General features: G+C 44.2%; 4 protein-coding genes across 6 annotated transcripts; 3 read left to right on the forward strand and 1 right to left on the reverse strand.

Annotated features, from left to right (window-relative positions):
• The first annotated feature begins 36 nt into the window (after nt 1-36).
• hrasa (HRas proto-oncogene, GTPase a) lies at nt 37-11,368 on the forward strand. 2 transcript variants are annotated; one of them, XM_057052878.1, is made up of 6 exons: nt 37-305; nt 6,186-6,333; nt 6,913-7,091; nt 8,083-8,242; nt 8,962-9,086; nt 9,253-11,368. In XM_057052878.1, exons 2-5 carry the CDS (start codon nt 6,223-6,225, stop codon nt 9,079-9,081), a joined length of 570 nt encoding a protein of 189 aa, XP_056908858.1. In that variant the 5' UTR covers nt 37-305; nt 6,186-6,222; the 3' UTR covers nt 9,082-9,086; nt 9,253-11,368. The 2 variants fall into 2 exon arrangements, with proteins under 2 accessions (XP_056908858.1, XP_056908857.1); XM_057052877.1 differs by having other exon boundaries at nt 8,962-9,082.
• Nucleotides 11,369-11,928: 560 nt separating this feature from the next.
• Nucleotides 11,929-13,506, forward strand: zgc:123278 (uncharacterized protein LOC641569 homolog). The gene is made up of 6 exons (XM_057052876.1): nt 11,929-12,093; nt 12,161-12,245; nt 12,332-12,397; nt 12,489-12,652; nt 12,721-12,823; nt 13,174-13,506. Exons 1-6 carry the CDS (start codon nt 12,052-12,054, stop codon nt 13,290-13,292), a joined length of 579 nt encoding a protein of 192 aa, XP_056908856.1. The 5' UTR covers nt 11,929-12,051; the 3' UTR covers nt 13,293-13,506.
• A 707-nt stretch (nt 13,507-14,213) lies between these two features.
• tsg101a (tumor susceptibility 101a) lies at nt 14,214-19,234 on the forward strand. 2 transcript variants are annotated; one of them, XM_057052873.1, is made up of 10 exons: nt 14,214-14,580; nt 14,982-15,111; nt 15,185-15,250; nt 15,389-15,552; nt 15,696-15,822; nt 16,462-16,519; nt 16,789-16,883; nt 18,200-18,402; nt 18,501-18,740; nt 18,914-19,234. In XM_057052873.1, the coding sequence occupies exons 1-10, from the start codon at nt 14,539-14,541 to the stop codon at nt 19,001-19,003; spliced, it is 1,215 nt and encodes a 404-aa protein (XP_056908853.1). In that variant the 5' UTR covers nt 14,214-14,538; the 3' UTR covers nt 19,004-19,234. The 2 variants fall into 2 exon arrangements, with proteins under 2 accessions (XP_056908853.1, XP_056908854.1); XM_057052874.1 differs by having other exon boundaries at nt 14,215-14,580; nt 14,982-15,069.
• A 582-nt stretch (nt 19,235-19,816) lies between these two features.
• ldha (lactate dehydrogenase A4) lies at nt 19,817-26,031 on the reverse strand. Its single transcript, XM_057052875.1, has 8 exons — nt 25,873-26,031; nt 23,858-23,983; nt 23,194-23,311; nt 22,930-23,103; nt 22,681-22,854; nt 22,388-22,505; nt 21,016-21,139; nt 19,817-20,932 (listed from the first exon to the last, which is right to left on the reverse strand). The coding sequence occupies exons 2-8, from the start codon at nt 23,981-23,983 to the stop codon at nt 20,768-20,770; spliced, it is 999 nt and encodes a 332-aa protein (XP_056908855.1). The 5' UTR covers nt 25,873-26,031; the 3' UTR covers nt 19,817-20,767.
• Nucleotides 26,032-27,204: the final 1,173 nt, after the last annotated feature.

The following is a 27,204-nucleotide window of genomic DNA, read 5'->3' on the forward strand; positions in this document are numbered from 1 at the left end:
GCAGGAGTTGAACCACCGCCTGCGCTGGATTTGATGTCGGATGTTACGACAGCACGTGAAGGCAGCACTAATGTGCACCGTAACCGGGGCGGTTCTCTGTGTCCTCGAGCTGGGCGTGGGCTCCACACTCGTCTATTCTACCCGCGGAAGCACATTGTTCACCCGAGGCGCATTTTCCCCAGCACCGATGAATGCTTCGCTATCATCCAGCCGCTGAAAATCCCACACTTTCTGGAAAACGAGAAGAGCGCGGAGAAGGGACCGAGAACATCTGGTTTCCTGCTGAGAGGCAACGGAGTTAAAAGGTTCTTTTTTTCCCCCCCTCCTCTTCTTTTCTTCTTCTCATCCGCTTCACGTTACGTACGTGCCGTTAATTAGAGCCTCTGCTTGCTGGAAGCGTGCACCGCGCATTCCCCTGTCTGAAATATTTTCGGCAGGCTAATTTGTCTCGTAACTCACCGCTCGGAAATGTTGTCGGCGTTTGGGGCACCGTCGGTCGGGCATCACCGTCCACAGTTAAAACATGTTAGCTAGCGCTCCTAACATTTTCATTCACTCCCGGTGAGCTTTCAGATGTCGGGCTGAGCAGCTCGTCGGCTTTGAATTACAGCCTGCATTTTAGTGGCGATGCATAAATCCTGGTATATTAAATAAAAGCAACAGTGATATATTGTAGTCACCAGTCTGCCTTGAGTTGTGGGCTTATAACATGGAATAGGGTTCGATTTTTTTCCACCCTCTGTGTATGGGTGTTTGCAATCAGATAAATGCTTTTAAACTGACCCAAAGCTTTATTAGGGAATCATTTTTCTCTATCCTGTGTTTATTTGCATTGCTGAGACGATCTTAAGTGCGATGTCGTTGCAGTTAGTGGCCACACAGACAAGTAGGGTGACGCCCCGTCACACCGAGTTAAAACTGAATGTATCACTGCGGAAGTTGCATTCCATGACAAGGCGTTCAAAAAGCTGACTTAGGAATTATTTCAAGTTGTAATACCCGCCTGGCAAAAGTCTTTAAAAAGGGTTGCGCTTCAGCAAAAACGACGTTGGTGTTTAACTGCGTCTTCATAAAGGCACCACTCCTATTAAACCTGAGTTCTCTCATTTGAGCCAGACACAATGACGCGTCCTGACCTGTGTTGACCTTACAGGTATCAGGAACATGCATGAAGGGATTCGGGTCCCGATGGACTTGTGTGAAGGTCAAATCAGTGAGGTTTTCAGAAAGATTCGTCAGGGCATTGCAAATGATCGCATAATGCTCGTTTGAAGCAGCTTTGAACACGGAGGCTTTGCAGACGCCACAAACTTTGATCTGGTTTACATGCTGAGTGTTTAATCAAATAAAGTCGTGAGTTGGTTTGAATGCAGCTGTTTTCTTTAGGGAGCCAACCAAACATTGGTTGGGACCCTCTACAGGTTGCTTGGCAGCTGCTTTGGTGACATCTCTGCAGCTCCATTTTTTTATATGCCCCTAAACCATCAGTCAAAATTTGCCCACTCCTTACTGTTTCTTGCTGGGATGTTTGGGGTCTGATGATTAGAATCATGTCTTCTTCAACTCGGTGTGTCTATTCATCTCTGCTGCCTCCATTCTCTCACCCTACCCAACAAGTTAAGAGGTTGCTGGGTAGATTTCTCCAGTGGGGAAAAGGTCGAATATGTGCAATATGGCTTTTTGAGGCACGATGGTGCACGCAGAAGCCCCGAGTGCCAGTGTTTGTAGAATGTTGATAATGAAATTACTTTTCCTTTAGTACAAATGATAATTTCATTCAAATGGTCTTGCCTCTTGCCCTAGAGGGTGATAAAATGGATTTTCCTGTTTTATAGGGGTTACCAAGCGAATAACTGCATTTGTTTCGCAATGAATACATGGCACAATAATTGCCCTAAGACCCCTCTCACTTGCATTTGGTTGGCCTGTTTATGCAGAATAGTGTTGAACTGCAGGTCAACACTCATGTTTGGATGCTGTTTAGATGGTTAATGATGTCATTGGAGAGCGGTGGGAGGGTGGGGTGAGCCATGCAGCTGGGATGGGTCTCAGAGTCTTAGTATTTGACCATGATACCTCTCCAGAGAGGGTCTCCTTACCATCATCTCTCCATTAAAAATCTATTATCGCTGCAGTGGGATTGTGGCTCAGCTAGTATGGATTCTTTAACTGATTAAGCACTTTAATGGAGAGAGGATGGTCATTTGCGTGTTCTTTTTCTATCACACTGAATTACATCATTCTGTGTGTGTCTATATTTATATATAGACACACAAAAACCTATATATATAAAATATTAGCTTAGCTTGTTAGCTTGTCATTGTTTTCACTAGTCACCCAGACCTTTGGGTATCATGAGCAGGGCATTCTGGTGTCATTCTCAACTCTTTCCAGCCAAAAATCATGTAATTGTGCCCCCGTTTATTACTGCAGTGAACTGTCCAGCCGGACGGCAATGCAGTAACTTAGAGCACTCTCCTCTCTGCCTCGCCCTCTCCACTCTCTACTTGCACCAACCTTAAGATGTCATGTAAGCTTATCCTTCTGATCCAGGAGGGGTTCTAGGGTTTCAAAACGATCCGTTAATTTCCCAGACTGGAGGTGGCGAGCTATAAATAACCCCTAAATGCAGACATGCAGTTTAGTGGTCCATGATCAAAAGGGGAACGTCTATGTTTGAATGTTTTGGGGGCCACAGGATGGACTTGTTGGAAGACACATAAAAAGTCAGGTTCACCTATTAAATTAGGTGAACCTGGAAAAAAACTTTTTTTTTATGAGATTATGAGCCAGTGTTTTTTTTATGCATTCACTGGTGGCTGAGAGGCTAACTAAGAATACAGTCCACTGTGGAGGATGCCTTTAGCATTTACATCCTGCCCTCTCTTACACATCATCTAGCGTGTATCATAATTGACTCAGAGTGGATGTACGTACAAATAGATTTTGTAAAAACCAACATGTAGTTAGTTTCCTAGGATTCCATATTGATATATACAGTAAGTGATGAAGAAAACAGTGAAAACATGTTAAATTACAGGTACTTTTTTTGCAAACCCAAATGCAGCCAGCCAGCTTTTGCATGTCTGGGGTAAATAAGGAAGGGGCGGTTGATGATGGATGTATAAATGTATACAAAGCTGATGTTGCAAACATGAAAACACAATATGGGCTGTTTCTATTTCTACAGAAAACTATGTCTCAGGATGTGGTGATAAAATGATGATACAGCATTGATTATGATCTCCCAATGCAAGCCCCCCCACCCCCGACCAGAGACAGCAGCTCTAGTAACGAATGATTTTATGATTCATCTCCATATTTTTTTCTCAGGATTATTAATGAACCTGCTGTTGTGGCCTAGTTCTGGAGAGGTAATGGCACAAATGTCTGTTTTCCAGTCTCGTGGTAGCAGCCCTGGGCGTGTTCAATTTACATTTTGGACTGTAAAATGTAACTGTTTGGCAGGTGAACTCTTGAGGTTTGGGTATGAGGAATAAAATGCTGCAACCATCTGTGTCAGAATAGAGGCGTGCATGTGACAGCGGGAGTCGTCGTGTCTTTGGTTTTTTATTCAGTTTCATCCTCATCCCAGTCCAGCTGGTACTAACTGCCTGAGCAGGGAAGCCCAGACCCTAACCTGCACACTTTCACCAGCTCCACTGGGCATTCCCACACCAACCGGAATCCCTGTGGCGTGTCCTGGATCGGCTCTATTCTCTGCGGGTTATGCCTGAAACTCCTCCTGGGGGAGGACCTGGTGGATCTGCCGCTTCTTTTTTCCATATATATTGCTGAATTGAAGGGGAAGGGGGGTAAAAAAAGAAGAAGATGGAATCCATTTCAAATTTAAATAAATTCCCTGAGATAAAAGATGGGTTCATTCAGTCTTACAGCTACGAGGGCAATGGGGCTGTTATTTTGCAGCCTTATTATGCAGTCTGTGCAAGAAACAGTCTGATGGTTCTTTTTTCTCCTCCTCCCTGAAGGCAAAGGGGGATCCGTGTGCACAGTGCCTCGTGCAGACACTGGCTTTACTAGAGATCCTGCACAGAGGGTCATGCCATGCCTGTGATCTTGTTGAGTGCTCTGCAGGGCTTTGGTGATGCTGATATTTAAGCTGATCTACAGTTGTACAGCAGGGGCTGTGTAGAATGTTGAGTAAGCAGTGTTTCAAGGAAAAGTGTTTGAACTCCTAGGAAACTAAAAGCTTTTCCAGCATCTGGCTGCCTTCTTCACAGAAATGTTATTTGCTGTGGTTAAAGGATGTTCTCTCGGCCGCTGCCGGGACAACGTGCGCTCAGATACAGGGAGGAGAGAGGAAGCTAAATATTTGGCTAAAAACTTGAGGGTTTTTCTCTTTTTATGATTGTGTTTAGAACTTCCTGTTCCATTATGTTGGGGGCTTTACAGGATCAGAAGTGTGTTATTGGAAATTGCATGAGGTGGTACTTTAACACGAGCACATAAATGACCGGGTAGTTTAGTGAGCAAGTCTGCTTCTTCGTCAATCATTAACGCTCGTAAGATGGGCCGTGTTAATCTTGGTCGGCACAGAACAGACATGACGAAACACATAATCATAAGTACAATTAGAAACAGCACGTTATCACAACCTCACACTCGTCCCATTTTCCTTAAGTTCTATAAAATGATCATTGGCATCACAAAAAGCAAACATAAGCGATTTGTGTCTGACAGACTGAAGTGTTAGGCAGCCAGTAATTCAGAGTTAATGAACACGTTTCGACTTTTATTCGTGAACGTTCCCCTCGGTTGTTTGAGTTGAGTCCGGATGTGACACAGGCTGCTGTATTTGAGGAAGAGAAACAAGCGTTCTGTTGGCATGGTAGCGCGTAGTGTCCGAGATTTAACCTGGTGAGCCCAGTGATGGTATCCCTGCGTGTACATTCAAACAAATGAGGACAAATTCCCAGTGATTTTCCCTGTATTCTGACATCAAACTGTATATCGCATGATTTGTTGCTGCTGTGCTGTCAGGCTGCAGTCATAACCATGGCTGTAACATCCTAAATTTGATTTAATCTTTTACCAGCTCGACAATGGATCTGTAGTTTTCTAGCTGTGACTCATGATGCGCCACTCATTTCTGATTCAGCGTTGCTGTGGGGTAATATTGAGGTTATATGTTCTGTAAATTTTCATTAAACTGAGTCATAAAGTGAAAACACCCTTAAGACAAGAGCCATTCATTACGTTAATAAATGAAACTCATAATGGCTGGTGTTTCCCAGTGCCCAGGAATGGATCTTTGTGCACCTTTGTCTTTGCATCTACGTTGTCTTAGAGTAAATGCAAAAGCCCCACAATTATGTAGCATAGTCCCGGTTAATAAAGCCGGCATTTATTGTGTGTTGGGGACGTGTGTTCAGCATGTCTGAGTCCGGAAGAATTGCCTCCACCTGCAGAAATTGGGCTTTCTTGCTGAAATCTAATGCCTCTGCCCCTTAAACCCAAATAAAGATGGGCTGGCTTCTTGTAAATATTACTCATTACATTACAAATAGACATTTCCTGTCTCATTGTTCTTGTTAAAGACTGTTGGCCTGTGTTGCAGAACCTAATGGCACCATTATGATTTCTGGGGGGGACCAACAAAATTCTTTAATGACATCACGTATATGTTTGACTGGGTCTCCTGAGTGGCTTGCGTTCATCCTTGGGGAATATCTGCAGACACACCTGCTGTGGTTTTTAGCCCTGACAATCTGTTGCTATGGGCCGATCTCTGTGGGAGAAGCAGAGCTAAACGACGCCTTAGTTAGCAATGATGGTATGTCTTCACTGGCCACAGAGGTTTAGGTAACAGATTAAAATATTTAGCATATTCTGTTGTTTAGATGGGTGCATCTGGCATCAATAAGACGACATCGCAGCAACTGGGGTCAGCATACTTGGCCAGCCACCCCCCGACAGCTCCCTCCCCTAACACACTCTCGCCGCTGCTCACGCTGACCCAGACAGCACTGGAACATTTAGTACCTTAGCACATTTTTCACATTCCCCTTTGAGGGTTTCGCCGTCAGCCCCAACTGTGCGCCAGTAACACATGCACGCACAGTGTCTGGAAGGTCTCGTCGTTTAGAGGTGTCGCTATTGAATCAGTGCTCCATTTATGATCCAAGTTTATCCGACTGACCTGCGCCTTTCTGTTTTCTCTACAGAAACTGTGCGATCGTGCGGTGAGCTGCAGCAACAAACATGACGGAGTACAAGCTGGTGGTAGTGGGAGCTGGTGGCGTGGGCAAGAGCGCGCTCACCATCCAGCTCATCCAAAACCACTTTGTGGATGAATATGACCCCACCATAGAGGTACGCCTGGTCTCTGTTCTCCGTGGGAGGGTTTTGCAGTGGGACGCTGGAGAGCGGCTGATGATAACGTTTCATCTTCTTCACATCCATTTCAAACCATTGAGATAGAATTTGTGCGTTCCTGAACCTCAGACAGATCTAAATCGGAATAAATATAAATAAAACCACCAATTCTAACACTATTTTTATTTTCTAAAAAAGTCTCGACAGGGATAGATTGCAAGACAACAGGGATGCCAGTGGATTTTTCTCCCTCTGTCTCCACTCGCTCCCTCTCTTTCTCGCCACGCCTGCGTCTGGCCAGACAATGTCCTTTTTGTGTGTTTGCATTCCTGGCCTCTATGCTTTAACAAACAAAGTGATGCCTTTGTGGCCAGATGATGGGAGGCTAAACAATTTGCCCAATACACCGTTTCTGTGATGTCCTGTTGCTGATTTGACTCAGTCGTCGGGGATTTCAACACTGCACTACAGCAATTGGCAACCAGTGTAAAGGACATTCCCACCTGAAGTGTTTTTTTTTGTTTGTCTGGCACCGTAAATGGTCCTTGAAGTTCTTGTTGTTGCTCCTTTTTGCAGGACTCCTACAGAAAGCAGGTTGTGATTGATGGGGAGACCTGTCTGCTGGACATCTTGGACACTGCAGGTCAAGAGGAGTACAGCGCCATGAGGGACCAGTACATGAGGACGGGGGAGGGCTTCCTCTGTGTCTTTGCCATCAACAACACCAAGTCATTTGAGGACATCCACCAGTACAGGTGGGTGTGAGTGTGCATGAGGGCGGAGGGGGGAAGGTTTTTTATCGTTCGTGATAAATCTCAGACACACACTTGTTCCTCTTTGTTTTCCTGTCATGGGTTTTGCTTATTTTGGGTGCTTTTTTTTGTGCCCAGCTGTTTTCACAATTTCGGCATTGTCATGTTGTCAAATTTATCCGAGCTAAAGAAAGCTCAGCTCCGAACTGGAGCAATACAGTCCGATGAAATCGATCCTGACTCAATTAGAGGAACAGAGATAGGTAGCCCGTTCAAGGTCGGGGAAGGAGACTGGCTGGGCTGGAGATTATGGTGGGTTGTGTCTCCGCTATCGGAACAAAGGGCACGTTAACTTTGTCACCTTTTACAGCTTTGCGGGGGTTTAAGTTTATCACACATGCGTTGGTCTGGCATGCAGCCAGTGCAGCTCAGCCTGGTCCAGCTTTAATAAAACTGCTGGTGTCATTCTGAAACCGCTCAGTAACTTGCGTGGATCTTTAAATAGGTGCAATGTGGCTTCCCAGTGTATAACTTTAGTGTTTCAATTGAATATCTGCGCGCTTCAGCTGCTGTGATCGTTGATCGGAAATGACGACGCAAGAAATGAAATGATGAAGCCGTCTCCGTGTTTAGTAACTGTTGTTGTTGTTGTTGGCTGCCTGGTTGGATGTGTTGCAATGTGCCGTTGGAGGGTAAGAAGAATCACTGATCCTGTATGACCCACTCCTCTCTCCATTCTGTTCCCTGGCTGCTGTAATGATGAGGTAATGCTGTTTGCCGGCTGTGTTGTCCCCCCCCCCCCCCTTCTCTCCACCCTCCTTCAGTAGTGCAGCACAGCCTGGCTCTAGCAGGAGCCCAGCTCTTCCTCAGGGTCCTAAAGCTCCCTTGGTGCTTGGTTCTCAGTAAAGCTGTTGCTGTTGTTGTTTGAGTAGTCGTAACATCAAAGTTCAGCAAGTTGTACAGAAATGACCTTTGTTTATTTTCCAATCGGCAGAGAACAGATTAAACGCGTGAAAGACTCGGACGACGTCCCGATGGTGCTGGTCGGAAACAAATGTGACCTCCCGGCACGCACCGTGGACACAAAGCAAGCCCAGGAACTAGCCCGGTCCTATGGTATCCCCTTCATCGAGACCTCTGCCAAAACACGACAGGTATTGCACCTTCACCACTCAACAACTGTCGTTTAGTAGAATATTAATTCTACTGCGGTTTAGACTCGGGCATCATTCCCAGCATTGTTAAAGGAGAGGCAGGAAGACGTCCTGGACAGGTCACAGTCCATCACGGGACACATACATTTACAGAGGGACCATTTACAGTTTCCACTCCATCTGATATGCAAGTTTTTGGGCTGTGGGAAGAAGCTAGAATACCAGGGGAAAACCCACGCAGACAGTGAGACCATGAAAGCACCAAAAATAAACGCATCATTCCGTTCCTGCGCTTGTGTGGGTATTGTTATTTCAATGCTTTGCACAGTGGGTACTGCGTAGATGGTATGTATGTATCTGGGAATGTTTTCCAATGCTGCATGCCGTGACTCATTGCCAGGTCGCCTTGGCTTGAGAACAGAGCTTCAGTATCTGAAAGGTCTCCGTGAGCAGCAGCCGTTGCACCGATTCCACCGTCTCTGACTCACCGTCGCCTATTATCTCACCACATTCAAAGTCACACGTTTAGCATGGAGCCTGTCAAACGAGACAGCCCGCCACAACCCCGGCGCTGACTTCTGTTTGCCCGTAATGATTCCTTGATTAAAGATATCTGAAAGGGTTGCCATGGCGATATACATTCCCACGATGCACAGTTGTGAGTATACCGTTGCTGACCAGTACAAGCGCTGATTTTTCAGGCATTTGTCTGTTTACAGGGAGTAGAAGACGCCTTCTACACACTGGTCAGGGAGATCAGGCAGCATAAACTGAGGAAGTTGAACCCCCCCGATGAGAGCGGTCAGGACTGCATGAGCTGTCGCTGTGTCGTATCATGATGTAGGTGAGACATTTGTCCAGAAGTGGTGTCTTATATGTTGTTCCACCTTTAAACTAATGGTAATATTATGAATCTGTGTTATTTTAACTAAATAGGACACGTCTTTGCTTCCGTGTTAAGCTACAAACTGCGATTAATTTGTGTGTCCTGCTCTCATGTCGTTGTTCAGCGGACCGTTGCATGTTGGGGAGAAATGCTACAGCGCGAAGTGGCAGCATGGACTTAAGATGCAAAGAAACCAAGTGATGAAATGTAAACTTTTTAGAGAAAGCTGATGATTGAAGCAGAAGCTCTCCTGGAAACCACCGGAGCTGACGGAACCACGGACCTTCATGGAAACGGAGGCTTTGGACTCTTGCCCTCAGGGGCTACCTGAACTAGCCTGGTCCAGCCTCCTCTTTCGGTTCTCACATCAACCTTTGAGCCATTACGGGCTCTTTGTCAGCTCCGTTGCGATTTTGGTTTGGTAGCTCACAAGTTTCCTGCTAACTTATTGTTTTCAGTCTCAACACTGGTTTTAATGGAGGCCTCTGTGACCTCTTTCCACATTTAAAACCCTAATTTTCACTCCTCCCCCCCCCCACGCACCTGCCCACTGGAACAACTGACTGTCTTAAATGGAAAGTACTGGAAAGAACACCTCCCACCAATGCCGGTGCACCTCTACCTGCTTTTGTTTTCTCACAAAAGGCCGTATGTTCCATCACATTAGACTGGATACAGCAAGTCGACGCGTACGTGGGTGTGATTGTCATTTCTTGTAGTTTAACAGTTAGCCTAACCATTTTTAAATCTTTTTTTGTGCAAAATTTGAATGACACTGAGCAATATGGAAGCAAGGCATTTGTGTCCGAAGGCCCCTGGTTACACATTTTGTTTATGTCCTTTTGAAGGAGACCTGTATAATCAGGAGAAAACAAACATGTTCAGTGATGGTTTTAGACAGTATGGCGGTGGAACTCTCTACTGTAGCATTTTATTTCAGTAAATGTAGGGACTACAGCACATGTATTACACAGTAATAACATATATTTGGAATAATCCGACTCAGGAATCGGGTTTCGGGAATGTTTCACATGACAGTCCTGGAAACAACGGATGTCACCAGTATGCTTCGCAGTGTCACACAAGTCCTGCCTCAGAGTCCGATGCTGGTTTTTGTGGTTTTCCTTGCAAACACAAATATACACCATACTACCCTCAAACTGCCCCCCCCCCAACTACAGTGGGACAGTCACAGGTCAGGTGATTCCCGTCAGAACCATATTTACTGTACATGTGGGTTTATCGTGTGTAACGGTTGATGGATTTCGGAGTATGCAAGTACACTGCTTGTATCTTAATGCCGACTGCGCCCACCAGGACTGCATTAATTTGCTCGTAAGTGTGTGTGGGGGGGGGGGGAAGGTCGGTCCGTGTTTTATTTTTACCTTGTGAAAAAGAAAATGTAAAAGAGTTGCTCAGATCAGTTGTATCAAATTTGAAAGAGCGGTTGTTTAAAACACTACACTGAGTTTTTGGTATGTAATTCCACGTGTTCCTGAATGTGATTGTGCTTTACAAGACTGAAGATATTTCTTTTCTTTTTTTTCTATTTTATTTTAGTGGGGGGTTTTTTTGTTTTGTTTTTTTAAAAAGCCCATAATGAACTTTGAGCCGTCTTTGCTATTAAAACAGAGGGACAAAGGAATGACATTATTTTGTACAGTTTTGGTGGCTTTCGTAACAGTGTACAAAGATATGATGGGCCTGTTTACTGTGTGGATGGTTAATTGTTCATTTCTGTAGTGGAGGGAGGCTGGTGAACTGTGAATGTGTTCAGGTCTTGACATTTGGAGACACATTTAGAATTTACAATGCTTAACAATGCAGAAGTCCATCCTTGTTGCTAATGGTTACATTTCACCAACTTCACTGAATTCAAACATGATGATTTGTAATGATGAGTCTGGTTTGCTTACTGCACCACCTTAAATCTTCCCCAGTTTCCTGCATTCAAATGTCCAATCCTGGCAAACATCAGCACTGTGTTGCCACAGTAACAGCCAGCAATCTACACATACTCAACTCAAAACCGGGTGACAGTATGAAAGTGTGTGGACCACAGAGCGCGTCGACACAAGGTCGCAGTGGGCTCAAGCCTTGTTTCCTCATTTGCAGATCGGAGAAGGGCTGTGGGAGGAACTTTGTTAAAATGTCAAACAATTTAGCTTTTTGAGGTGTATGTACTCTTTTAAAATGTGGCAAATGTATCGCAGGACAGGAATAAAGATGTCAAGATGAAACTGCTTCCCCTTGTCACAATCAGTTTAAATACTCTGCCGCCATCTGCTGGTCGCTTTGTGCAACATGCTCGGTGTCATCAAGGGCAGACGCCTGAAACCTTAAACTCTAAACACACCTTTGACAAATAATTAACTTGTTTGTGGAGCAGCATTGGATGCTGGTGTATAATTTTTGCAATACGGGTCAGTGCAGCTGTAATAAAATCTCAAATGGCGGTGATAAGGATTTAGTGTCAGTGCGGTCAGATGTTTTTCTCCTGGTTTGATATTAACCTAATTTTGTTCCGGTAAAACGTTAAAAAAAAGGTCACTTCTATTTATTTTTTAAATTTTAGGATTTACACGTGACTTCAAATTTTAATTGTAAATCCTAACAGATGTGCAGATTTGTTCCAGTTCAATAGAGATTTATATTTTTATAAATAAAATGAAATTGTTGACTGATTTATTTACTTTCCTGTCTGTTTAAGACACATGTCCTACTTAATTTTCAGGACACCTGATTTGCATAAATGGGAGGCTCTTCTGTCATTGGTCTGTGAGGATCATAAACCAGTAATGAAAGAAGCAAACACGCAAACCCTGACCAGACAGCAGAAACTTCCAGGCTACTGAGCGTTAACAATTTAGAGAATATAAAGTGAGAGATCGGTGGGGGAGATTTTCTTCCTGGGTGAATCATCATGTCATTCTACAAGAACACGATCCAGAAAATGCTTCCAAAGGTAAGACCCCCTCGTCATCTTACAACAGTGTCCTCATATGCTCTAAATATTCTTTTATTTTCATAAGGCATACGTGCACAAATATGTGTCCCGTGACATAAAGGCTGCAGTGTTTCACTACAAAGACCTCCAGCCTGTGGTGGACAAATATGGTAAAAACAGAACAAAACCCTGAAGAGATGTTAAATGTGAAACTGAAAAAGTGCATTTAATCCTGATGGTCGCCCTTTTGTCACAGTTTACAATGACGGGACCACCAAAAACCTAATGAGCCTAACCGGAACCATTCCAGTGGCGTATGATGGTAAAAAGGACTTACCCCCTGCTTCTGTGATTCGGATATTGGAATGGTCAGAGTTGACTTAAAACATGTTTTTCCACTGTTCCTCAATCAGGTAAGACCTACAACATCCCGGTGTGTGTGTGGTTGGAGGAGAGTTACCCTCAGACTTGTCCTCTCTGCTACATCAAACCCACATCTGAGATGATGATCATGCAGAGTAAGAATATCACTAGCAATGGCGAAGTGCTCCTACCGTACCTGGACGAGTGGAGTGCTGTAAGTATGAACGACAGTTGCAGTGTAGCTCCGTACTTCTCTGGTGTGACCTCTGTCTTCTCTGCCAGGATATCTGTGACCTCGTCAGCCTGCTGCAGGTGATGACCTCCCTGTTTGAAGACACTCCACCATTATGTATGAAGCCTTATCGGGAGCCTGTTCAAGAGTCCTGTAGGTACCACTCTCTCCCATTATAACCAGTCCCTCTAGGTCTCTGTCCCACAATAACCAGTCTCTGTATCCTCTTTGTCCCACTATAACCAGTTTATTTACCCTCTCTGTCCCATTATAACCAGTCTGATGGTAGGCATTAGTTGAGCTCCTTGGCTGACACAGAATAGTGCAAAATGCAGCCACATGTTTTTATTCACGACTGATTAAAGTCGTTATTTAAAGTCAAATTCCCACTTTAAAATGTTCTTACACTGGCATCCATATATTATAAAGCCTTATTATAAAGTATTAATTGTGTTACAGCAACAGCTGATGATTAATGAGACCTTTTGTGCTTCTTGATTTAGGTTTTCTGCAGTTCCACAGACATTCAGAGGTTCGGTCCTGGCCAGATGGAAGTTTGTATCTGTCCTTTCCCACAGAGGCTGATGAACTTTACTGTCGAGGGAATGAAACCAGTTGTTAAAGTTGCAAAAGTCCAGCGAAGACATTTTATATCCTGTGCAAACTGACAGTGATCCACTTTTTTAGATTTGTTTAATCAGTAACGTCAGATAACAGCCTACTCATGATGTAAATATCTTACTTGTTGTTTTTTTGTTTTGTTTTTTTAAAAAAAAGAATTATAGCAGCTTTGTAAATGCTTTTTAAATTGCAAAATAAAGATTTTTTGTATGAAAGCCTCTTTTTATTCTATTACTATGTCAGTTTGTGAAGATAAACTTTTCCACTAAAATGTGCTTAATATTAGGAATGTCTCAATAAAAACCCTTTTACATGAAAAGCAGCAGCACTTTGATAACCTTATATTTGAGACAAAGACATTACTATGGAGTTGCACCAAAATATAATCATAGTTTTGTATGCATGTACTGCCTGTTAAAAAGAATAGGCAGATGTAGAAACAAAGGTCAATTATTGGGTGAAGTCCAACAGGATGATATGATATGTTGTCTGATATTGCTAGAGAGATGACTTCCTTGTCCCGAGAACTATGTTTATGTATTGCTTTCTGCCTCTACAGGGTGTGGAGTTCCCAGAAAGCCTTTGTGGAGTATGGCCTCTTTACAACTTTGAATGGTTGGTCAGCCATCTCAAGTTACCTTTTGGAGCTGATGTTCACAGGGAACATTGTTGCAGCTTCTCAAGCATTTAGCATATCTGTGTTCCATAAAAACAGATGTGGTTTCTAGTATATTTGTTCAGAGTGTGAAGCAAAGGTACATATTATTATTATTATCATCATCACTATCATTATTATTATTATTATTATTATTATTATTATTAGTAGTAGTAGTAGTAGTAGTAGTAGTAGTAGTAGTAGTAGTAGTATTGTACTATGCCCACGACAGCGTGTGACGTGCCACGCGTACGCACCGGAAGTGGTCAGGTGTTGTACCCGGAAATATCTTTGTCGAGTGTTTGCTTTGGGCAATTGTTGAGATTAGTGGTCAAGTGCTTAACTTGATCAATTTCATTTATCCTTTTGCTAGACCTCGGTCCCCAACCCAGAAGGCAATCGCGTTTTATTCCGGAATAAAGACATAGTACAGTGTCATAGTTAGTTCCGGTCCCGGGAGGGGGCTAACTGTAGCCTAGCATTGAAGCTGTCCTAGCTCGCATTAGCCTGTGTGAGCTGCCCATAGCGCTGGCGTGAACGTCAGCAGTTCTCGCATTTAAATAAAAGGAGTTATTCAAAGGACCCTCAAATCATGGCAGTTGTAAACGAAGGTGCCCTGAAAAAGATGCTTAAGGTAAGTTTGCGGTTCGTCTGTTGAAGGAGCAGCTCATGTATACGACGTTAAACTTGAAACCATTAGCTACTTAGTTAGCACATAAACATGTTATATGGCCTGGTTTGGTCTTACCTTCGATCATTCCTTTACTACCAGTAAGTAGTTTATTAATAAATTGTGTCGAACATTACAAGGGTTTCTCACTGTCTGTGATAGGTTCAAGTGAAATGTCTTATTTTTCGTTAATCTTTATGTGACAGTATTTTCAAGGCAGGTCAACGTCACAAGATTAAATCTTAACGAAATCTCAAGCGGTCAAGTTTAATTTATGTGTTGAGATAACATTCTTATGAAATAGTTTATTTTTTCTTAAATCGGCTATCAATAATGACATATGTACTCTCTTCTTCATTATCCAGCAATATAAATACAGAGATCTCACAGTTCGTGAGATAACCAACGTCATCTCCCAGTACAAGGACTTGAAGCCAGTTATGGACGCTTATGGTAAAAAAACACAACCCATCCCTTTTTCCCCCCACTTTAATGGCAAGTGTTGGTTTTAGGTTTAGTTTCAACTTACTTGCAGTCGTGTTTTTAACTTGCTCTGCATCTGTTTCAGTGTTCAATGATGGGAACTCCAGAGACCTGATGAGTTTGGCAGGGACTATTCCAGTGAGCTACAGAGGTAATAAATATGTCTACGATGGTGATCAAATTCATTCTGTTATTCTTATTATGCAATTCTAACATGCCTGCATGTCACCTATTTTGTTTGATTTGCAATTGAACAGACATAACAATTGTGTCTCTGGTCTGCTTCAAGGTAACGTCTACAACATCCCAGTGTGTCTGTGGCTGCTGGATACATATCCGTACAACCCCCCCATATGTTTTGTCAAACCTACGAGTGCAATGATGATTAAAACTGGGAAGCACATTGATGCCAATGGAAAGATATACCTACCCTATTTACACGAGTGGAAACACGTAAGTCCAAGATTTTATTTGTTCATGTTTAGAGTGTCATTGTGTGGATTGTGAAGCTGTGGAAAAAATATTGAAAATAAAATTACCAAGGAAATATTTGTTGTCCCTTTTGCCAGTTTGTGATGAAGTGTTTTTTCTTACAGCCTCAGTCAGACCTCTATGGTCTGATTCAGGTGATGATCGTGGTGTTCGGAGAAGAACCTCCCGTGTTTTCTCGTCCCACCACGCAGCCCCCGTACCAAGCCTTCCAAGCTACTGGGACTCCTAACGGTAAGTGCCCAAGACATGATGACCTTTTTTAAATCACAGTTGCCTCGCAGACACAAGGGTCTCGCTTTGATTCACACAGCCTATCTGTGTGAAGTTTACACTTGCTTATTGCCCCTGGATCTTTATACACACACTAAAATTTAACTGGACGCTGCAAGCTGCCTCCAATGAATGATCGTGCCATTAGTTAATGATGGGTGATTTACTAGGGTGTATTTCTGCTTCTCATCCATCTAGGCATCTTGTGAGTCTCCATAGAAAGTTACTTTTACACTGTTTGCTATTATATTTCCACGGTTTGGAAAATGTTTCCAATATTTTGAAATGTTGCGTTTATTTACTTGGCCTCGAGGGGGCGCTCTGACACAAAATACGGAACAGAAAAAACCTGAACCGAAAATTCCTGAGTGACGAAACATGTTTTAACCTGCTTCTATAAACACTTTAGTTCTGAACTAAAGGCCCCTGACACAAATACTGAAAAATATTTCAGTAAGAAAGGCGCAGTGACTAGATTGTATGCTACTCTTATGTGTCAATTTTTGATTTTTGTTTAGTGAGTTTAGGATGGAATTTTTGACACACCTGCATAGCGCAAATTGTAGTTTAATCAGTTTGATTATTTTTCCTATGTCACAGCTTCTTACATGCCTGGAATGCCTGCAGTGTCGTCCTACGGCCCAAATCCAAACCCAGGGTATGTTGGATGCTAAGATGATGTTATCAATGCCTTTCAGAATTGTGCTGTTATTGCAACTGATATGTATTTAACTCTTAGAGTTCAGCTTTCATGTAAAGAGAGTTCAAACAAGTCCAAGTGACATGAAAAACTTGTCATTCAGGTTTTTGAGCGCTGTCTTTGGTCTCTATTTTTAAACAGATAAATAGAGCAGTTACAGTCGCATTGACCATTGCCATTTTATCATGGATGTTTGTTTTTTAATGATTGTTGCCTATCATTTTCAGAGGCTACCAAGGATATCAGTATCCAGGGGGTAACACTTACCCAGCAAGTGGTGGAACTGCACACTATCCCACCCAGAACCCAGTTTCCACAGTGGGTAGGTATCACATTCATTAATGCTTCCTCTACTCTGGCCTGAGTTCATTTGTAAGGTTAAAATCCCACCTTTTTTTTACTACATACAGATTAAATCAAGTAACACTGGACGGAGTTGGTTAAATTTAAACCTTTAACTCAGATTCAGATAGAATGTTTCCATCTGTCTGTGGTTTATACTTTATTGTGTCCCATAAAGGTTGACCTTTTAATCTAAAATCCTTTAACCTGTGTGACCCTGGATGGTGCGCCATGCCACCAGTAAAAGGTCATTAGTGTCATTTGAGTAGGGAGCATTTAAAGGCCAGAGGGTGTGATGGACCTGAAGGGAAAGAACACCTCCCCCCCTCCCAAAAGCTCTCACAGCCTGCACTTCATAGGTTTAATTTTATATTTAGGATGGGAACAGTAACCTGTCACAAAGGCAGACCAGTGATTTGTAATCCATCTGCTGTCCCATCATCAGCTCTGACCAGTGTAATTGTGGTCCGACACTGGTGTACGCGGAGGGGTCTGCTATATTTAGTAAATCAGGAGGGCTGGCCCACCCACATCCCACCGAGGCATCAACTCTGACATTTGTGTTGCTGCTGACTCCAGATAGAACATGGCATGAGACACCCTCTGTGTATTTTCACTTATGTAAACTGGTATTTGGGGTTTTTCCTTTGTAAGAATGTTTACCTGATTTAATATTTTGGATACCTTAACGTTAAGAAGGCCTCCAGCACTAAAAGTGAACCGCTGTTATGATCCAGGAAGTAGTGTTTCTGGGCTCCATGAGTCTGTAGCCCCAAGACATCTGGGAGTCAGGAGGTATGCTCCCCCATGTGGGGGAGGGTGTATTTTTAACTTTGATGCACTCAGAGCAGCTGGACCACTGATTATTTGTATAACAAAAAAGAAATTAATAAAAATAAGAAAGCCCAATCTTTGATTCTGATGCCCTTTAGAGGAGAATTCAATTATTCCTGCATGCTCTTGAGAACACACTTAGCTCTTATCATGCACCTAAGGCTAATAAAGTCTGTAGGACACGCCTGGAATTTTTAGGGCACTCACACCCTCCCATATCAACCAGGGAGCAGTTCATGACAAGCTCTTGTAAAAAGCCACTAAGCAGCTCATTGGTAATATTTGAATTTATTATTTCTGTATAATAAATATATACCTATAGACCAAACATCTTTACTTTGAAAAGCAGTAACAGGATTATCCACCTGTTTGACGCACACTAGGGTGGTTTGTTCATTGAGTGATGCTGTGACACTTATTTTATAGGGATATTGACCTTGTTTTATCATCTTCCTGTTAAAGGGCCAAACAGAGATGGCACCATTGGAGAGGACACCATCCGCGCTTCTCTGATCTCAGCCGTGAGTGACAAGCTTCGCTGGAGAATGAAAGAGGAAATGGACAGAGCCCAAGCAGAGCTGGATGCTCTGAAGAGAACAGAGGAGGACCTCAAAAAGGGACACCAGAAACTGGAAGAGATGGTATCAAGACTGGACCAGGAAGTGGTGAGATGCCCGCTCGTTTTGGTTCTTGTTTTTACATTATTCTTTTTTTACCCCGTTACCAAACTTCCTATCTTCTCTTTAACCATTTTTCTCAACAGGCTGATGTTGACCGTAATATTGAGCTACTGAAGAAAAAGGATGAGGAGCTGAGCGAGGCCTTGGAGAAGATGGAGAACCAGACGGAGAACAATGACATCGATGACATCATCATGCCCACAGCACCACTCTACAAACAGATCTTGAACCTGTATGCTGAGGAAAACGCAATTGAAGACACAATCTTTTATCTTGGAGAGGCCTTGCGCAGGGGTGTGATAGACCTGGAGGTGTTCCTGAAGGTAACACGAGAACACAGCCTCGAGCTGCCGCCACTGATCTCTGAGCCACCACAGCGTGAGAGTTGTGTTGCTCACACCAATGTTTCCTGGTTTGGAGCCTAAAACAAACCACTAAATATGCAAATTTGTAGGCACATCCAAACAGGAGTTTGACTGGTTGTCTCTCGTTGCAGCACGTTCGTCTCCTGTCCAGGAAGCAGTTCCAGCTTCGCGCCCTGATGCAAAAAGCCCGAAAAACAGCCGGCCTGAGTGACCTGTACTGACCCACAGCGTTTTTGAGAGACACGTTAATGTGTGGGCTCAAGTTGAAGCTCCAGCTTCCACTTGTCCTGTTATCTGAGTTAGTCTTTTACTAAATGCACTTTTAATTGTCTTCGGAACACTATTATGGTGTTCTTCTTCTTGTTTGTTCTTCATGCCTCCATAGAGCTCCAGTTGTTTTATATTCAGATTAATGTATCATTGCGAAATAAATCAGAAGTTGTCTTATGGTTCTTCTGTATTTTGCATGTTGTTTACACGGAGGTGTAGAACTGAGGGAGGTCAGTGGCGTCGGATGTCAGTGCACCATGAGTGTGTGATAAACACACAGGGATAAGTGCAGCACTACACAACAGTGGACCTACAAGTTAGACCAGGAGAGGAGCTGAAGGCCTCAGGTTCCATTTGCTTTTTAAATATTCTGGGACCTACAGGTTGTGTACTGGGATGACGCGGTGCTATCAGCATTTCTAGTTTTGGATTTTGATGGGCCATGTAGGTCAGAAGAAGTAGTAAAAAGTCTTGTGGATTATGTATAAACCACACACATGAATTCTCTTTTATTTAAATGTTATCCCTGTTTCTCCCGAGATTAAAAAAAAAGTGCACCTCGGTAAATCGTTCAGTTTTCCCGAACCTCCCAAGATAAAACTACTGTCTGAATTGGGTGTATCTCAGGTGTAATAAATGCGATGCTTATGCAAACGGTGCAACGGGCCTCACATTGGCCTGTTTTTGTGCACTGACAGTAGCTGAGTCGGCAGAATGAGCAGCAGCCGCCTCCTGATGGACAAACACACGAAGGGACAAAGGACGGAGCTGTATCAGTATCCTGGCAGGTTTATTCGATGTTAGTAACAGGTACAATTCTTCCGTGAGCCCGACCGTGTTGTAACAATACATAAATAGATTGTAATACTACGGTAATAAGTTAAAAATAATACCAGCATTATTGGTTGTCCTTTTTCCTTAGACTCTCAAGTAAAATAAATACAAAACCCTCTGAGGGTGTGCGTACAAACACCTTCAGGATTGTTACCTTCTGGTATGATTCATAACAAGACAATAGGTCACGATTGTAGCTGACTCTTTTCCATTGGCTCTCTTATCTTATCTTATCTTGAAAAGTTATGACAAGTCTTTGAAATAGTCTTTTTTCCCACCTAGTCCTTAACATATAATATATTCTTTCAGTGCACTTGTGGCTGGGTTTGTCTTAAAGGCTTTAATGTCCAACAGTACGTTAAGGAGTGTGGTTATGTAATGACACGATAAGGTACTTTGGTATAACGTGTCTACGGCAGCGCTGTTGGGACTGCAGGGAGATCCGAAGGCCTCCACTAGAATGGAATGTCTCCATTTTACTCAAAAGATAAAAAATAAAATAAAGAGATCACCAAGTGGAAAAAATACAACTGGCAACAATCACAGAATACACAAATACAGACTACAGACACGTGTGCACACAACAGTGTACGATAACATACAGTACGTGGAGGGTGTGTAGATTGTAAAGGCCTTACGTTTCCTTTGCAGACAACATACAGTCCTCCCTCTCTCTAAACATCTAAAATGTCAAAATATGAGTCACGAATTCAGTCATATAAGGTCTGAGCAGTGGTTTAAACTCAACATCTGCCTCGCTGGATGAGACTGGGAGAACCTTTTAGCTACGAACACACAGAGGGAGAGAGAGGGAGGGAGAGCAAGCACGTGGTGACGATGGGACGTTCTGGGCGGACTTGAGGGGGTCACAGGTGTGCTCCTCACATAGTGAGCTCTTTCTGGACGCCCCACAGGGTCTCGGCGCTCTTCACCAGCTGCTTCTCCTCTTCGGGCTTCAGCGTCATGTGGATCACGTCGGTCAGGCCGCTGTTGCCCAGGACGGAGGGGATGCTCAGGAAGACCTCGTCCTTCACTCCGTGCAAGCCCTGAAAGGCGAGAGCAGACGGTCGTGAGTGTCGCGTACGATCGGCTGCCCGTGGAAAAGGGCGGCACCTCCTCGTGGCCTCACCTGGACCAGCGTGGATACGGGGTGCACTTTGTGTAGGTTCTTTGTGATGCTTTCCACCAGGTCGGCCACAGACATGCCGATGGCCCAGGAAGTGTAGCCCTTCAGCTTGATGACCTCGTAGGCCCTGCGGTTCACAAACACACACACTCATGGAAGTGTTTCTGCTTGAACCTGAGGAAAGTGTGCTGAGTGAGGCGCGCAGGGAAATCGAATAAAAAATAAGCGCTATCTTGAGAAACGACATTGTCTAAGTTATCTAAAAAGAATGAAAACGTCCTTTCAAAAGGGATATTTGCCCACGGTGTGGTAAGACGTCGCCCTTTGTCTTGCCCCCTGAAACCTTTGCCAACATTCTGATAAATGGACTATTGTGCTGCACATGGCTGACCTCCCTACAGTGACTGAGGAATGGCAAGAACCACCCACGGGCAGGTAAATAAAGGAGTGACGTCAAGGATTGCCTGGAAAAATGCTCCAAATATTACAGAGCGCCTCTGATTTGCATGTGTGCATGCTTGTGCAGGCACATTGATCAATGGCCTGATGAGACCTCTGTGGAAACAGCCTGCAGAAACACAACTGACGAGTTAAAAATAAATAAATAATTATAAAAAATTTTCAAGCTCCAGCTTGTCAAAGAAATCTGTTTGATTCAAATCAGCCAATATCAGTTTTTTTAAAATGCACACACACACACACACACACACACACACACACACACACACACACACAGGTCTGTGTGCAGGTTGTGCAACCTTCACATGCAGCTACAGGTTAGCACTCCCTTGATCTAGTGAGCCTGGTCCTGATCAAGGTTTCTTCAGATATTAAAAATGGACAGCTCATGCCACAACTGATTGATATCAAGTACAGGGCATAATACACACTGCATTGTTTCACAACTATCACACACCTATCAAAACAAAAACTGGGGTGTGTTATGAGCAGCAGTTGCAGCAGGGTAGGCTTGCAGGAAGTAGCACACCTATTATTTGGAAGCAGTTTCTACTGAGTCCTGCATATAGAGTGTGTGTGTGTGTGTGTGTGGCTCACTGGGCTGGTTAAATACCACACGGGGGCTAAGGAGCTCCTCTATGTCTCTGCTGGACCACGTTTACATGACAACGTTGTCACCAGAAATAGAAAAGTTTTTACTTTGCGTTTAGTGTTCTGCGTTCCCACAAACGTCGGTAGCGATGCGCATTCAGGCGGACCCGCAATGACAAAGGAAACCACCATAGCGTGCAGGTTAGGCAAGTAGTTGACACGCTGATGCTCCCCAGTGAAGCGAAACCTTTTCCCCGAACAACAATGGCGCCCACCACGAAGCTAGCCGGGCGTTGCAGATTACCACGAAGCAAATAGCACTCACCCGTCCACCACCTTCTTATGGACGTCCTTCCAGTTCTCGCTGTCGCCCTCGGCGCCCATTTTTGGGTTGAGACTTTGAAGAGAAACTCCAGCAACATTCACTCCGCTCCACACGGGCACTGGAGGACGCAGAGAGACATGTTTCTATACACCGCACGCAGCAGCAACTCCTACAGCGCACCGCATAGCATACGATGCTATTTTCAGCCACCGTTGTTATAAGATAAAACTCCAAACCACTGATCTACATCGGGGGCCAGGCAGGAGGTGCTATTTTTAGTGGCAGCTTCATACCGCTGGAGTCTCCGTGCTCTCCGATGATCCAGCCATGGCAGCTGGAGGGGTGGAGGTTGAGCTTCTCTCCCATGAGGTGACGGAAACGGGCAGAGTCCAGGTTGGTTCCGGAGCCAATGACGCGGTGACGAGGGAAACCGCTCAGCTTCCAGGCCACGTAGGTCAGAATGTCCACTGGGGCGGACAGAGGACAAGGTGAGACATTGGCACATTGCTGACGGGTGCTCGCCGCTCCCCCGAGCTACTAACCTGGGTTGGAGACCACCATCAGGATGCAGTTGGGACTGTATTTGACAATGTTAGGGATGATGAACTTGAAGATGTTGACGTTGCGCTGAACCAGGTTGAGACGGCTCTCGCCCTCCTGCTGGCGAGCTCCGGCCGTCACCACCACCACCTTGGAATTAGCGGTGACGCTGTAGTCTGCAAAACGGACAGATTCTCGGATGTAGTCGAGGCAAAACACACTCATCTTCTACGGGGTGCGACACAAAGAGGAAAGCAAAGTTTCACCTTTGTCGGCCACGATTTTGTGCGTCTTGAGGAAGAGCGATCCGTGTTGCAGGTCCATGGCTTCTCCTTTCAGCTTGTCCTCCATTACGTCAACCAGGGCCAGCTCATCGCACAGGTCCTTGTTACACACGCACAAAAAAACAACAGTAAGTCAATCGGGCGACTTTTATTTAATGTGTCATAGTGGAACTACGTCCTGCCAAAACTACACTGAGGCCGGGCTGAGCTGAAAGGAAAACCACCCCTTTCAACTCCGCATTGAATAAACAGCACCTCTGACCTGGTTTCCCATGTTCCCATGCTGGCCCCGGTCCAGCTCGGAATGTGTCGGAACAATGTAACGGAAAAGCCGCGTTTCCTCACCTGGTGTGTGGAATCGTAATCTCTATCAAGCATTGCTGAAGCTCGTTTAAGAGTCAGCAGAGCTCAATTATTCACATTATTCAGCAAATGAACTGACAAACCTTCTGGATCTGCTAACTCACTTGTATTTACTTTGCCAGTTATTCAATAACTAGTGCCAATTTATCTTGGATGCTGTAATCTGCTGTACTTCTTCTTTTTACTATTTACTGTTTATTCTTCCTGATATGGACAAGTGGGTCAACAACACTCTTATCCCTCCTAACTTCTCCACCACCATGTGTCTTTTGTTTCCTCTCACCTTGAGCAGTATGCTGATGGCAGAGGCCATGCCGACCATGCCGACGCCCACCACCGTCACCTTGTTCTGGCAGCCGATTGGCTGCTCCTTCATCACATGGCTGATCAGTTTCTCCTTGGTGGACATCTGTTCATGGGAAAAGGCCACAGGGGGTCAAAGGGGGGGACCTCCAATTCATAGTCATTGAGAAAGTCAAAAGAAATGTGCATACTGGGGAAACAAAAAGGTGTGGAAGAGGGGGGAGGGCAAACAAAAGAAGAGTGACAGATGAGATAACAGATGTGAGTGGGGGGTGTAAGTGTATGGGAAGGGTGGGTTTTTAAAAAAAGAATTGGGAAAGTGTGTGTCACCTGTCTTGCGTCAGAAAATGAGTAAAAGTGAGATTCCCCTTTTTGAGTCACGATCTTTGTAAATTCCCTTCCTCGACCTCGGAAACTCCTCCTCTGTCAAACACAACAGGCAGCTGCAGACAGACCCCGTGCTCTCCGCCAAGTTTATTTCCATAAATGGATCTGGGTCCGTGGTCGCTTCACAGGACCTCTCAGAGTCACCACGGCAACCCCTGACTTGGAAACTACTACGGTCCGTCTGCACGGCGCAGCCCATTGCTATGAGACATCAGAGGGGAGGGTTTCCTGCTTCCTGACCGTCGTGTGAGTGTACACTCACAATGACAACGCACCAGCCAGGCGGCACGTAGAGGGGTGCCAAAGGCAATTAATAACACAGTAATAACTCCCATAAGAGGACGGGGTAAGACCTCTCACTACGGCAGGTCTACACACAGTAGTGGGAGTCGTAACCCTCGTCCAATTATTTCTCAAAACGACAAGCTCCCTGCGTACCAGATCCCGAACCCGAGGTCAAATTATTCTTTGCGGCACACAAAAAGACCCTCTGTTAGATTGTGATTAAAGGTTATTACAAATTCTCACTGGACAAATGAGAGGTGTACTGTACATGGCAGCGCAGTCGCGGACCGTTTAATAAGGATTATATCCAGATTTGAAGGAGCAGGAACAATTAGGTTAGGAATTTTTAATCTCAAGATAGCTGAAAACTAAGATACAGGCGAGATACGGGCTTGTATTATTATTCTCCATTAGAGAGTGACATTTGCCTATAATTTGATTATAGAACATGTTCAGGAGTCAGATAGCACAGCTGAGGAAGCCTCTGGTATTTCAGCGACCATTTGACCTACACACACTTTAAATTATGTGGAGGATTAGATGACATAAACCATCAAAACTACACTAGAGATATTTGATTATTAGTTTGAGTCAGATGTGAGTGGTCAGATCATCCCCAACACAACAGGATAGAAGTGTTTGGGTTGAGGCTTGGTTGGTATTTTACAAGAAACCGAACTAGGTCAATTAGTCGGAACTTTACATGTGGCAATAAAACAGGTCGCTCCTTCTATCTAGAGAATGCGGACATCCGTATCACAAAGCCTGGTGTGCATTTCCTGTGCCAGGTACATTCACGACACAGGGTGGTTGCCATGGCAGCGGGGGGCAGATGGGGTAGACGTTGCGTAACACTGCGCTACAGACGGCGTGATGCAGCGGTATCACAGAGGTTCTCATAATAATCTACATTTGGATATTTCCTATCCAGTGCGTTTTGCTGATGCTGTGCAGAAGATTATCATCTGCAAATAGGCGTATTTACGGTTTTTGGTTTTGTTTTGCAATTCTGTGGGGAAATGTTCGATTAAAAAAAAGTAAGGGCCTACCATGCCACCATACAGCCTGTTGCTTTTGCTTGCGACGATTCACTATTAAATACAGAACAATTCCATCCCATAATTATAACGAAAAAACGGAAGCAGGTGCCGTTGAGAATCAACTGTCCGTGCCGGGCAGCGACTCGCCCCTCACTTTGTCATAAAATGCGCACTGAGTTGTTATAGCCCCCCGACAAAAGAGAGGAGACTGCCCTGGACGGGGGCACAATGTTTCGTAGTGTAGTTGAAAAGCCCGTGGATGAGAACAATAGAGAAAACGTACCTTTAGGCTTCCGTCGAGAGCGTAGAAACGCGGAGTGGAATGTGTCCGTTGCTTCCGACAGGGCTCTCCGCAGCAGTGGTGCTCGGGGGGCGGTGCCCGCCGCTACTTAAAGGCAGTCTGCTCCGTTACGTCACTGTGTATATTAATAAGGTGGGCGTGGCCCCGGGCTGCGTAACTGCTGCGCGTGTCTCGTGTCACGTCCGAGGCAGGATGCGGCGCTGAGGGTTTCTCACATCCGGGCTCCTTCCATTGATGAGTCTTTATAACCTACACGCTGCTCTTAAAACCTCCTTCAGGACACAGGTTATCACACAGGTGTGAAATGTTATAACAATATGCTAATGACGTGGGTGGTCGGACGACGGTGACGTTCAGGAAAATATGATTTTTCTCCCCCCTGAGATGTCTGCCCATCGTCTGAGGACCCAGTAATGCCCCTGCCCCCAATTTAACCCCGAGGATTCAATTTTCACGTTGCACCAGGCTCAGTTTATTGTTAATTGTTGTTCAGGATCGCCGTCAATTGTTACCTCACGTAAATGTCCTTATTCAACATTACTCAGAGACATCTGATCACATTTCAGAACATCCACAACGTCACAAAGGTGTAAATAAATCGTGTGTGAACAATAAACAAGTAGTAGTCACGTTCCTACCAGCTCTATAGGGCGGGGACAATAAAGGTTCTCGGGAAACCACGTTGTTTATATATCAATCATGATGCAACGTTGCTAAAACACGAGGTGCTGGGTGTAATGGCCTTATATCTCGTGATAAAAGTATTGGTTTAATTGAAAAATAATAAAATACTTGCGTGTTTCAATATAATTTCAGAAATTCCTATAATTCCTCAATCATTTCTTAAAACTTGACAAAACACGTACTCTTCTCTTTCTTCATATTATTCTAATATTGTCATTAATATTATTCTAATACCGATCTGAAAGAACTTAGTAAACTAAGGTGTGTTCCTAGTAATAGTCTCCACTGTAAAAGCGGCTGTGCAGTCAGTTATATAGAAACCTTTATTCTATAATCTCTGTTTATTATTTATTATCATGGCATGGTTTCTGATCTGAACCACAGCGACCGTGGTGACAAACAACACACATTTAATATTCCTGAAAAGTCTGTTAAAGTAGAATAAAAATCACTGAGTGTGGCCGTGTTAAAGTGCGAGAAGGAAACTGGAAGGAAGAGAGTACTATCTCTTAATGTGAGCGTGATTACGTGATAAAGTGCTCGTCTGAAGCTGCTTGGTTGTGACGTAACCGTTCCTTTGCTGCCCCCTACTGTCTGACGCTGCTTGTTGCACAAGACCTTTTTGTTACA

The sequence above is a fragment of the Takifugu flavidus genome, chromosome 13, assembly GCF_003711565.1.
Source record: "Takifugu flavidus isolate HTHZ2018 chromosome 13, ASM371156v2, whole genome shotgun sequence".
Taxonomy (NCBI): Eukaryota; Metazoa; Chordata; class Actinopteri; order Tetraodontiformes; family Tetraodontidae; genus Takifugu; species Takifugu flavidus.